This window comes from Myotis nattereri (assembly GCF_964212035.1).
Source record: "Myotis nattereri genome assembly, chromosome: 18".
NCBI classification, from domain to species: Eukaryota; Metazoa; Chordata; class Mammalia; order Chiroptera; family Vespertilionidae; genus Myotis; species Myotis nattereri.
In genome coordinates, this window is record NC_138093.1 from 17,643,566 (window position 1) to 17,657,485 (window position 13,920).

At 42.1% G+C, this 13,920-nt stretch overlaps 1 protein-coding gene across 4 annotated transcripts in view; it reads left to right on the top strand.

The window, feature by feature from the left end:
* The first annotated feature begins 1,204 nt into the window (after window positions 1-1,204).
* The window catches only part of DNM3 (dynamin 3), a 369,574-nt gene continuing 356,858 nt past the window's right edge, over window positions 1,205-13,920 (top strand). For 2 of the 4 annotated variants that reach the window (XM_081113203.1, XM_081113206.1), the window contains exon 1: window positions 1,205-1,546. In XM_081113203.1, coding sequence (XP_080969329.1) covers window positions 1,386-1,546 — 161 coding nt within the window. In that variant the 5' untranslated portion in view covers window positions 1,205-1,385. The remainder of the gene's footprint in view (window positions 1,547-13,920) is intronic. The other 2 variants (XM_081113205.1, XM_081113204.1) reach the window with 1 other exon arrangement.

Below are 13,920 nucleotides of genomic sequence, written 5' to 3' on the forward strand. Positions count from 1 at the left end.
GTTATTTCTTTACTCCAGCTATAGCCACACTGAGGGTTAGGACTTCAACATATGAAGTTTGAGGAGACAGTTCAGTCCATAGCGTCCTTGGCACTACATTGTGTTGTAATAATTTGTTTTCATCTGCCTCCAGTGTTCTGTGGTCTTCTTAAGTGCTAATCACTGTGCTGGGCATTGAGAATCACACAGATTGATCTTGTCTCCAAGGAGCTTGTCATTAGTTCTATCCCTTTTGGAGACTTTAGGGGAGAATCTGTTGCTTTGCCTTTTCCAATTTCTAGAGGTGCCTGCATTCCTTGGCTTGTGACCTCCATTTCTCCATCTTCAAAGCCAGCACGTTGTACCATGTGACCACTCTTCTTTAGTCACATCTCCCTCTGGCATGACTGGGAAAGGCAGGAAGCATGAGATGTGGCAAGGCCCATGAATGAAATCCTGACAATTACGGATGTTTGAAAAGAGGAAAGAGGACTTTTCTAAGGAGACTAAGAAAAACATGTCCATTTATCTTTGTGTCTCCATCATCAGACACAGGACCCAAAGGCAAGTCTTCTCGATTTGCTTAATTTAACTCAATGGGTGCAGAGTACATGGTAATGGTTATTGACGGACCCTATAGAAGGGGATGGATTGGGAGAAGAAATGGTGTGAGGAGTAGCCAAGGACGGCATGAGCTTGGTAGATTGGAGAGGGAGAGAGGTGAGGGGTAAGCACTACAGACTCCAGTTCAGCTTGGGTGGGCGGGGCGGATGGAGTCAGGAAAGTTGAATAATTAGGTGGAGTCAGACAACGCAGGGCCTGAAATGGACGTCAGATAGGAGGATTTAGATTCCAACAGGCCACCTCCCCGGGAAGATTCGGGTTGTGGAGCAGAGCGTGAGGACATGAGACATCCTTTGGGGGACTGTCTTCTGGAGGTGGGGCACTGATGACTGCTGCTGGTGGTGGTGGTGACAGTACCGGGTTGTTAGTGGTGGTAGGTGCGGAGAGGGAGCAGTGTCGCCAGCTGCTGCTGATTGGGTGCTGACCCAGGGCTGTAACTCTGCTTCTGAGCCCGGGCAGCGGAAGGCGGAGGTGGAGGCGGAGGCATCTGGCCGCAGCTGGGAGGCAGTGGTGCTTGCGGTCTGGGAACCCTGGGGCGGGGCTGCCACCGGGCGGGGCGGTCTGGGAGCCAGGCCACGCCCCCGCCCGGCTGCGCAGGCGTGCTGCGGGCTGTTAGCTGTCAGGAGCCCAGCGGCGGGCCAGCGGGCAGGGCGGCGGGATCCGACGTGGGCGCTGGACCCGGCTCACTGAACCCGGTTGATTGAACCCCGCGCGGCCCAGCTCCCGGCCAGGAAGCCGAGACCAGCAGAGACCCACGGGCGGGTGGCGGCTGCGCAGGCAGGATGGGGAACCGGGAGATGGAGGAGCTGATCCCGCTGGTGAACCGTCTGCAGGACGCCTTCTCGGCGCTGGGGCAGAGCTGCCTGCTGGAGCTGCCGCAGATTGCCGTGGTGGGCGGCCAGAGCGCCGGCAAGAGCTCGGTGCTGGAGAACTTCGTGGGCAGGTGAGTGCAGGGTGCAGAAGTGGCTACCTGCTTTGGCCCTTGGAGCCTGAGGGGGTGCGGCTGCGGCGGAATGGAGGGGGACAGTGGTGCCGGGGCACGGGCGGGGTCGTCCGGCTGCGGTGGCCCCCCTCCCCCGCCCCCCACGCCTGGTGGCCCTCCTGTCTGCCTTTCATCCTGCGATACAAAGCCATTTCCTCCTCGTCCTCCGCCTGGGGCGGGGTGGGGGGTGGGGGCCCGCCCCAGGATGGACTTCCCCCGGCAGCGCACGCCAGCCCTGGGCAGCCAGTCCCCTGGCCCCCGGTTCCCGGCTCCACATCTCCTCCTTTCCCACCAGCCTCCTGGAGGGGCTCGCAGGGCTGTGGGGTTCATCCCCCCACTCCCCGCCTCCGCGTGGAGATGCCCCGCTACCCGCCCTGCTTCTCTGCTTCTCTGAGCTGTGTCTACTGTTCGAGACAGTCGTCGCCTGCCCCTGGCAGGGGAGGCGGGGTGCGAGGAGAAAGACCTCGTTTGTTGTGGTGCAGCTTCATCCAGCGACACTTCCCCACCATTCTCCTCCCAGGGAGTCAAGAATAAAAGGTGGTGTGTTCCCCTGAGCACCTAATTCACAGCTCCAGGCCTATGCCAGAGAAACCGAGGCGCAGACTCTGAACCTGGGTGGTGGTGGTGGGGGGACGGGGGACAGGGGGACGTGGACCTGGGTTGCCCAGGTGCCTTGTCATTCCTGCATCATCTCGGAACGGACCAGCATCTTTCTCGCCCTCTCTCTGCACCCCCTCCCCCAGCATCACTTCCCTTCCCTAAGCTGAGATTGGGCCTGCGAATCTTCAAGATAACAGGCTGCATCTCAATTATAGCGAGGAGGTTTTTTTCGTGACTCTTCATACAGAAAAAGCTAAGGGATTTATTTTGAATTGGGAATCAGCATTTCTTCCACCGAGCAATTCAGGCGGGATTAGGTTACTTTAAGGGGCCTTGCCTGAGGAGTGCAGACATTTGCTAAGAAAAGCCAATTTCAAAAGCATAATGAAAGCTGAAATCTGTTTCCAGGTGGAAACAGCGGAGAGAGTGGGCCGGAGGGGGCAATTTCCAGAAATTGTACTTTACTGTTTTGATTTGTCAGGTTAGTGATTTGGGATTCAGAACTGTCCTGTTCCTGTTCCTTTTTGTTGTTGTGAGTGTTTGGTGATGTGTAAGATTTAGATATTCCCACACCTCCTTTGGGAATATCAGTATCCATAACGTGCATTTTCTATTCTCTCAGATGAGGCTCTATCAAATGGTACTTTATTTTGCACCTTCCTCACCCAAACTAGAAAGCCAAGAAGCCTAATAAAAACTAAAATTGCCAACAATTGGCTGGTATTTTTTAATAAGTCACTTAATCACTTTGCCTTGGTTTTATCATTTATTTTGAATGATGGTAAAACATTTTGCCTACGTCATCATAGTCAGGACAAAGTGTTGGAGGAATATGTATTTCACACATACATGTAACAGTCACATACTTAAGGGTCTTTACTTTCTTTGATTTATTGCTAATGAAATTCACTAAATAGAAAGTGGTAGGTACCCTTAGGGAAAGTGAGGTTTGATGACAATGTATTTTGGGGTTTACATACTCCAGAGCATTTGACATGATGTCTTAATAGTAATTTAACTACTTTTGGTTTTTAGACAGGCACTTAAAGGTTAAAATTGTAAGTAATTCAAATGCAGTCACCATATTTTTATGCATCTTTCATACATTTACTTGGATGAGCCACAATTATAACTAAACAATACATTGTTTGTGGCAAGAGCTTTTAAATCTAATGTCCATTTTATGCACATATTCATTCTATTCTTTAGGTTTTCAAATTCTAACACACTTCTTAATGCTGTAATAAAATTGTACAGATTTCCCCTCACTAGCTATATTCTTTTGAAATGAGAATTTTTAAAAAGAGATATGGAAGAGTAAAATATTTTAGTTTGAACACTTTCATGATAGAATGAAAATAGGGACATTATAAATATTATACAAATCAGAGCATTTATTGGAATACATTAGTAATTTCTTATACTTTTAAAGTTTTACCAGTAATTAATTACTGTTAGAATGTCAAATAAAAGAAAAGGATGGACGGACATAGAGGGGAAAGCTCATTTAATACATATAAAAGGGTTTATTATCTGTAGAGATGATACCTGCCTAGCAGAGCCTATATAATAGAACATTTAATGAAAAAGGTCATTTGGTTTTAGTAAAGGTTTCAGTCATTGAATTATTGAGGAGTCTAATTTCTAATTATAAACCAACTTTAGGGGAAAAGGAGTTCTCTCTTTTAAGAAAGTCATCATAGGCAGAAAAAACTATTTGTATTCTACTATAACCTTTTATCTTTTTATTATCCAGAAATTATGCACTAAAGATAAGGTCCTTTCCTTTGAGGATGAAACTTTTTTCTCTCATGTGTTTTTTAAGACTGACCTCTGTGCAGTTTTCATTTTCAGACTGACTATGTGCAGTTATTGAATGTAGTCATAAAACAAGGGGCCATTGTTTGTGTAAATCAATAGTGTTTGTACATCATTTATGCTTTTCAAATAATGAAGCATTTTCTCCTCAGTATTTGACAATCCATGCTTAGTGGACTAATCCTATCTTCTCCTCTCAGATTGTTTGTTTATGTTGATCTTTTTTGACACCATTGAATGAATTTTGAATGTGTTTACTTCATTTAACTGTAGCTGTAAAATTTAATTTTTGGGTGACAAGTTTGAGATTGTCATGACTAAAATGAGGCATGAATGAACTACTTGTTTGTGGTTTTTCTTGCTGAAGTGATGCATTTACATATTAATGTGATATAGTATGAGTAACCAGATTGTTCTTTTGGTTGTTCAGATAAGATATATGCTGGCAGTGAGAGGCAGCTTATGAATAGGAGTTGAGACTCGATCTGAATATGGGGGTTCACTTACTGGCTTGGGCTCTGCCCATTGGTCTGGTTTGTGTACAGAAGAATTGAATTTATTCAACTATCTTTACATCCAGTTTTTTCTTTTTACAGCACAGTGAGATGATGATGATGATGGTTGACATTTATTGTTTGCTATGTACGCATCTTGTGCTAGTCTAGGTGTTTTTACAAGGATAATCTTATTAGTCCTCATAAAACCCCAAAGAGGATGGTACTCTTATGAGTCCCATTTAACAGAAGAGGAAATTGGGATTTGGAGAGTTTGAGTAACTTGGTAAAGGCTAATTTAACATAAAAACAGCGGTGCTAGGATTCAACCTGAGGTGTCTGGAATCTGTACATATTTTCTGAAATCTGGGTGCTACCTTGCCCCGCCACATTGAGACTCTCCCATGCTTCTGATAAATGCTTTTAACTTATTTTTGATCACACTTAAAAGCACCACCTAAATAAATAAGAAGCTGCTACATTAATACATTATATTTATTTATTTATGTATGTCTACCGTGACTCATTTCACAGAGGATTGGAAGCAACTCCTTAGGTGAAAGCAACGTTCGTTAAAACATATATTTCTTTACTATATTAGACATCTTTGAAGGGAGCTCTAGAATGTAATTGGGTTGTTTATTTAACTGTGTGTTTAGAGTACATATAACTTGTTTATAGAGATGTTAAGTGAAAACTGTACTAGGTGCTAATGTGCAAATGTTTTTTAATGATATACTTGTTAGAACATTATTTCTTCAATGCTAATTATCTAGACAGAGGCGTCTACATTATTTTACTTAAGCCTGACTGGTAAATAGACTTTCAATTTTGCACAAAAAGAATAGGTTTTGTGATTACTAGGGACCAAATAAAAGATTTTTTAAAATTACTAGTTGCGGGGAGTTCATATCAATGTGGAAATGTCAAATAATGTATATTTATTTAATTTTGAGGTTTCTAAAGATGGATTTGTTGATTATCAAATTAAGTTGTTTTGTGGGAGAACTTTAAAAGTGAGCCATTTGATGCTGTTGTTGACTGGACATGACCAGATAGTTTTTTAAAAATCCAAATGTCAGTTATATAACTTATATAGATACTAATCTATTCTTAAATCCTTTGATTTCAAGAGCGTATTTAAAAATTGAAGAGATGAGAGTTCTCTAATTGCAAACAAGATTAGGTATGCAGCATTGATATCAGTAAAACGTCTTAATTCAGAAATAGGTTTGTATTGAGGGAAAAGATTTTTTAAAATATCAAACCATTTGAGTCAGTGAATATTTCTCAACAAATGGCTTCTAAGTATTAAAGTTATTAGATAAATGGGTGCTATCAATTAAAATGTGATAATTGTTGAAAATCATACTTCATGGTTCCCAAGAGTCTATTTAAATAAAGTATCAGAAATATGAACTTTAAAATCCAACAATAAATTGCTAAAGCCTGAAATTACAAAGATATTTTTGTTGAATTAACATCACATAATGTACTTCTAGGCATCACAAATTTATAGTTGGATTTAATTACCACAATCAACTTAATTTTTAAAATTAATATCCAAGAAGCAATACAATTAGATGAACTGCCCTGGATAGGATATTTCTGTTTTAGAATTTACTTATGATAAACAGATATTTAAAAAAAACGGACTTGATTAACTTCTTTAAGAATGAAGTTGGGCAGGCAGTCATTCAGAACTCTGAAGGAATGGAAACCTAATAGTTAGCTATGCTGAAGGTAGGCTATTGGGTTCTCCACCAATGGAACACACATTTAATATATTAGGTTTTTTTTGTAGGTAGTACCTTTTGCTAGGGTGAACAAGTGGAGTTAAATTATGATGGTTTACTTGTTATTATGTTTTATTTAATTTTAAGAGAGGACTACAAACAACTAAAAGAAATAGATGGTTTTTTCCCTCTCTCACCAGAGCCAAGTCAAGAGAGCTCCAAGTTAGTGTACTGTATAGAATGCCTAGCTCTAAGTCTGCGTTGCAATTTCTCACACTCTCAGCATTAATTGGAACATAAATCGAATGCATTATGTTATATTAAACACATTTCTATTAAGTGGAAGGAAGAAGGGGGTCAGTATTTGGACACCATTGGATGAATTTAGACGTGAATGTGTTTACTTCACTTACTGGGTGGCAGGCATGGACACTGTTCCACACTTTCCATGCCTTCCTTACCTTACCTGTTTTCACATACCTGTCACTAGGGCAGGAAACTTCTGGTTGGAGAGACAAGTAATTTGGGAAGGATCATGGCTAGTAAATGGACAAGCTGGGGATTTAGCCTTGGACATGACTCCTGTTGATACTGTTGAGAAACAATGGAAGGAAAGTAAATGACCATACATTTATTGAGTTCTAAGTATACTGGATAAGAATATAGGCCCTGGCTGGGTAGCTCAGTTGGTTACAGTGTTGTCCTGATACACCAAGGTTGCGGGTTTGATCCCTAATCAGGGCACATACAAGAAGCAAACAACGGATGCATAAATAAGTGGAACAACAAATTAATGTTGTTCTTTCTCTCCCTCTCTCTCCCAATGTGAGAGTATTTAAAAATTCAAGAGATAAGAGTTCTCTAATTGCACATGAGATTACACACAGACAAATATACTCACACACACACAAGGAAGTAAACTAATAAACTGACAGCCTAAGGTATAAGACCGCAATTGTCAAATGAGTTCATAAAATGAAGGCAGTTGGGTATAATGCAAACTAGTTGGGACAAAATAATTTAAACTCTGTCATATTATTTTTACAGAAAAAGAAAACAAATCAGAAAAATTACAGTTCGGAAATGGAGTTGGGATATGAGTGGAAAGTAGACAATATACGAGTTTCCAATGTCGTTTGGCAGCCAGTATCATTCTAGCTCAAGGCTGCATGTACTGAAGTATCAATGTCAAAGCAGGGAGGTGGTGATCTGTGTCTCAGTGTCTGACTTGACAACAAGGCATTGAATTTAGACCGTCGCTTTATCACAAAGAGATACTGTGTGTTGGAGAGGACCCAGGAGAAGAGGAGCAGGAAAGAAAAGAGGTTGGAGAGATTAAAACTCTAACTAGATGTAGTAGAGGCTAATTGAGAGTGAGATGCATCGGACCAACTGCTCTGTAAGGACCTCAAGGCATTAATAAGTGAGAGTAATGAAATTCTACTTTCTTTTTAAAGCATAAGGCATTTAGCCCGAGCCAGTTTGGCTCAGTGGCTAGAGCGTAAGCTTTCAGACTGAATGGTTCCGGGTTCAATTCTGGTCAAGGGCACGTACCTCGGTTGCAGACTCCTCCGCCCTGGTCAGGTGCTTGCAGGAGGCAACCAATCAATGTGTTTCTCTCTGGCTTTCCTTCTCTCTTCCACTCTCTCTAAAAATCAATGGAAAAATATCCTTGGGAGAGGATAAAAAAAAAAAAAAAGAATAAAGCATTTATTTAAAGTAATGTAGTAACTGAAGACAAAATGCCAGGGAAAATGTTCAAAAGTCAAATCTGAGATGGAATGTGTTGTTTAGAAAGAGGGAAAGGTAAAGGCGGAGGATTGACCTTAAACGATTTGCATTTCTTGAGTTAATCATGATCCCAACAAATTAGAGGGTTTATTAATACCACGTTGGTGATTTTTTAAATTTTATTGTTGTTACAGGTAGCTTGGCTTTTCTTTTGTCAGTACTAAGGACTGGCATTTCACTAGGTTCTGTAAGACGCGTTCTTCTGGCATAGTTTTTGCTCCACTTCCTGGAGCTACATTAGGATACAGAGAACCAAGAGATTTGCCCAAGGTCAAGAACAGAATCAGGAGCTGAGTTTGGAACTTGGTGTTCAGAACTGGGAGCCCTGGGTCAGTTCATCTTCTCCTCTTCATCCTCTTATTGTTTTAAGGTGCCTCCCTCTCACCCTCAACTTGGCCTCCTCCTTTTCCCCGTTCACTTCCATGGGACCAACCTTTCCTCCCCTTGATAATCCCCCTCTATTACTTTTCTGGATAGCAGACCAGCAGTGACATTTTATTTTTCCCCATGAGCCACAGTGGAAGGAGACAGGGAGCAGGGTTTTTCTCAGGCTTAGACCAGTTCATTAGGATGAGATAATATACTCTAGAGTAAATTGTGACTTTCAGGGAACAGATGGCCCCAGGAAAAGATTAAATGAAAGAGTGGATGTTAATATCTTCCTACCACGTGGGCATCTCTAGAAAGATGTGCATGGGATGGTAACTGATAGGCCTTGCTTAAACCAAGGAAAGTTTCTAAAAAGTTGTATAGAAATAAATTATATAAATGGAAAGGTTACTATTTAAAGAAATGGGTGAACTTTTGGTAAAATATATATTTGGGTAGCAAATTTTTACCCTTCAGTTTGCCCGTTTCATATTTTTACTTTTCTGTGCTTGTATTCTTAGAGTAAGGCCCATTAATGTAAAAATTTTATTTTATTTAGTTATTTTAAAAATTTATTTTTATTTTTATTGATTTCAGAGAGGAAGGGAGAGGGAGAGAGAGAGATAGAAACATCAATGATTAGAGAGAATCATTGATTGGCTGCCTCCTGCACGGCCCCTACTGGGATTGAGCCTGCATTCCATGCATGTGCCCTTGACCAGAATCGAACCCGGGACCCTTCAGTCCACAGGCTGATGCTCTATCCACTGAGCAAAACCAGTTCGGGCTAGAAATTTTAACAATTAAGCCGTGGCTGGTATATCTCAGTGGTTAGCACACCAGCCTTCATACCACAAGGTCTCTTGTTCGATTTCTGATCAAGGGCACATACCTGGGTAACAAGTTCAATCCCCAAACCTGGTCAGGGCGTGTATGGGAGGCAGCCAACCTGTGAGTCTTAAATATTGATGTTTCTCTCTCTCTCCCTCTCTCTCCCTCTCTCCCTCCTTCCCTCCCTCCTCCCCTCCCTCCTTCCTTCCCTTTCTCTCTTCCATTTTCTCCAAAAATCAATGGGAGAAATCCTTGGGTGAGGGTTAACCAAAAATAATATTTTTAAATAATTAATTTCAACAAGCATTATATTGTGTTCAATCCTTAATGTAAAAAAATTGATAAAAAAGGCAAGCCTAGTTATTGAGGCAAAGGATGATATATTTAATTCATGAATTATATGGATGATATAGGATTGCTTTTGGTCTTGTTTTTCCCTAACATTTGCTGCTGAAAGTACTGTATTTTTAGTTTACAGTGGGTGCCTCAGTGCTCCCTGTGACAGTGTCTCATTTTCATTTCCCATTACTTCAAGGTCATGATATACCGTGAATAACACATACATACTTTTAGGAGTGGGTAGGGATTTTGAAGGGCCTCATTGTCTATCATTTAAGTAACTTGGAATTGAAAAGACTAATCCATTTATATAAGTAATTGATGGGTGAGTAATCTTACTGAAGATATTTGTTTTATTAGATTCTGAAAAGGCCAATATTTGAAAAGGAGTGATCATACCCTGGTGTTAGAATGCAGGCTTTGCTGACTAGCGTTTCAGGCCCACCTCGACTCTTGCTGGTAGCAAGGCTCCTCAGTGAGGCATTGAATCTCACTGGGACTTAATTTTCTCCTCTGCAGTATGGAGATAATAATAGAGACCCAGTTTTTTATGTGCCTGTGAGTTCTCAGTAAAATGATGGAAAGCATATGGCCCATAATATACATTCAATAATTGATGGCTGCAATATTGTGATTTATAAGAAACATATATTTGGTCTCCATCCCAGGTTCCTGTTCACAGCTCCTCAAACCCTTGGACTCTCCTTAGTGTTGATAGCATAAAGGTGTCTTTTGTTATATTAAGGAGGTGAGTTTTGGATGTCCCTGGGTCTACTAAGGATGGGGCTGGATCACCAGAGTAACTAACCATGTGATTAGAGGGATGGAGCTTTCAGGCCCCTCCCCTCACCCCCTCCATCTTGGGGGAGGGAAAAGGGGCTGAGATCGATCCCAATTATCAAAGGCCAGTGATTTCATCAATAATGCCTCACAAGGAAGCCTCCTTAAAAGCCCAAAAGTACAGAACTCCAAGAGCTGGTGAACTTGGAGATATGGGGACAGTGACGCACGTGAAGAGGGCATGGAAGCTCTGTGTCCCTTCCCCAACCTTGCCTTGCACATCTCTTCCATCTGGCTGTTTCTGAGTTATCTCCTTTAGGATAAACCTGAAACCTAGTAAGTCGAATATTTCTCTGAATTCTGTGAACCACAACAAATTAGTGGGACACAAGGAGGGGGTCATTGGAACCTTCAATTATAGCCTGTCATTCAGGCGCACTGGTAACAACCTGGGCTTGGGAATGGAATCTGAAATGTGTGTGTGTCTGGGGGGCAGTCTCGTGGGATTGAGCCCTTAACCTGTGGAATCTCATACGAACCCCAGGTAGCATCAGAACTGAGTTGAATTGTAGGACACCCAGTGGGTATCTGAGAATTGCTTGGATGTTTGAGGAACCCCTTCCAGCACACAAGTTGGAGATTGTGTCTCTAGAACCTTATAGGTGCCTTTAGGAGTACAGAGAGTTTTGGATAATCAGGAGTAAAGAGGGAAGAATTAGAGAGGGAAGAATTCCTGAAGGAGGTAGGATTTGAAATGTACTTTCAAGAATAAGAATTCGATACTTTGAGACAGGGCCAGAGGCACAGGGGTCACAGATGGCAGCCTTCTCTGACCCCTGATGACTTAGGGTTGGTTCCACACAGTTTGGCACTGCAGAATTTCTGACTGATTTAAATTTGTTTTGGGCCCTTGAGGCAGACTGCAAATTCTTTATTGGTGTTCCCCACAGTCTCTTGCACAATCCTGTTTTAGGTATTTAATTGTTATTGAGTTTTTACTAATTAAATTGTTGACTTGACTTAAGATGGGTTTGTACTGGAAGTGAAGATCCTCGCTTTTAGTAAGAGATTTATTTTTCAAACTTCTGAGATAAAATGTATCTGTGTTTGGTAAGCTAATGCTCCTAGCCCATGTGCCCTCATTTTTTTAAAACATATTTTATTGATTTTTTACAGAAAGGGAGAGGGATAGAGAGTTAGAAACATTGATGAGAGAGAAACATTGATCAGCTACCTCCTGCACACCTCCTACTGGGGGTGTGCCCACAACCAAGGTACATGCCCTTGACTGGAATCCAACCTGGGACCCTTCAGTCTGCAGGCCGATGCTCTATCCACCGAGCCAAACCGGTTAGGGCATGCCTTCATTTTTGAGCTCTTCCTCCAAAGCAAATATGTGGATATTTGTGTAAGATCTACCTAAGGAACTTGTCAAAATAAGGGTTCCTGGGCTCTGCTTTAAGGAGACCGACTCAGTGGCCCTGGAGTTTAGCCATAGTTTTTCAAAAGCTCCCCTGGTGCTTCTGATAAGTAGCCAGATTTGGGAACTGCCAATCACCACTTCCACAATTCCTGTTATTTCTGCAGCTGTGGAAATGTTTTCCTTCCCCACCAACACACTGAAGCCACCCTCGCCAAGGTCACTGATGATCTCCGAACAGCTTAGTTTACTTCCTAAGTATTTCTGAAATTGATCATTCGTGCTGAATTCCTGTAACCACCGAGTGAGTTCAAGATGTCATCATTCATCTTCTGGACTACAGCTATCGGCTTAATGTTTCCCCCATCTGTAACCCTCCAGGCTACCTTCCACACAGCCACAGTATGATTGATATGGAATTAAAATGATGTCACTCTCTCGGTGAAAACTTTTCCTGATGCCCACAGAATAGAATCTAACCTTCCTGGCGTGGCAGAAAGGTCCTGTGTGGCCTAGGCTTCTTAGCTTATCTGCGATTCTCTTATTCACCTGGGTTTTATACCTTGCACACATTCACCACACTCTTTTATGTCTCTTTGCCTTTTCACGTAGATCCCTTTATAGGAATAATATTATGATCCTTCACCAGGTTAACTCCTATCATCTTTAAGTCAGGTCTCTTCGCCTCCTGCAAGTCTCAGCTCCCTTCCACTCTCTCTCCTTTCCTAGGTTCCTGTTCCTCTTCTGGGCACTCATAACTCTGAGCGGTTCTTGAATAGTATACTTACTGCAGTGTATGAAATGATCAACTTCTACCATTAAATTGTGAGCTTCTTGAGGTCAGAGTTTGTTTGTTTATTTTCACTCATAGCCCCTGGGACCTCCTGAATAAATCTCGAATGAATGACTCAACAATTATAATGGCAAGGTTTCAGCGTTTGTCATACTTGGTTTATCCGCAGCATATGATGCTGTTTATTGGAGACTCAGTGTGCCAGACACTGTCTTGAGCAGCAAAAGGACATTAATAAGTGAGCAGGCACACTCCCTGTCAGCGTGGAGCTTGCAGTCCAGTGAAAAGACCAATAATAAATAATAAATGCACAAGTCAGTATGGATGCTGTTACAGAAATGGTCAGGACATGGTGATGGAAGCCCGTCTCCGATCAGCCAAAGGACAAGGGGTGAGCCACAGGAAGAGTAAGGTAAAGCATTTCAGGAACAGTAGACACTGAGGCTCTGGGGTGTCAAACAGCTGGGTATTGGAGGAACTTAAGGTATGTCTGTGTCCCTGGAGCCCATGGGGAGAAGGAAAAAGTATGACAAAGGAGGCTAGCCAAAGGGAGTTTAGGTAGGTTTTGTCAAAAACAGTTGAGCCCTGGCCCGTGGTTGGAGTGTCCTCCCGTATACCAAAAGATTGGGTGTGTATGAGAGGCAACCAATTGATGTTTCTCTCTCCTTCTCCTTTTCTCTCTCTAAACATATATTTGGGTGGCTATTAAAAAATAGTTTAAATTTTGTTCAGAGCACAACAGTAAGGAGCTGAGGGAAGGATTTTAATCAGGGGAGTGGCATAATGTGATTTACATATAAAAAATATCATGGTAAGTCAGTGCTGTTTAAGACACTAGTCACAACCCCATGTGGCTACTGTGGCTAATGATCCTGGAAATGGAATTTTCACCAATTTTATGGCATTTTAAGTATTTTATTTTATTTTATTTAAAACACAAAGTTTTAGTAATCCATTAATTGATTAAAATATTTTTATTTAATTTTAGAGAGAGGTCCGGAGAGAGAGAGAGAGAGAGAGAGAGAGAGAGAGAGAGAGAGAGAAACAACAATTGGTTGCTTCCTATAATGCCCCAACCAGGACCTGAACACATCACCCTTTGGCACACAGGATGACGCTCCAACCAACTGAGCCACACCGGCCAGGGCTTACTTACTTTAAACTTAAAAACATAATTGATTTAGTAATTTGAAGCTTTTAAGAGGCTGGTTAGAACTGAGAGAAAAGAGCAGGTTTATTGGAGGGCTAGGAGCTTCAACTAGAAGCCTACCTGGCGGGAGTCGAGAAGGAATGGGAAGTGGGGACAGTGTGCAGACAGCTCTTCTGAGAAGAAGTTGGAAGAGGGTCTAGGGCTGAGGGTGGGT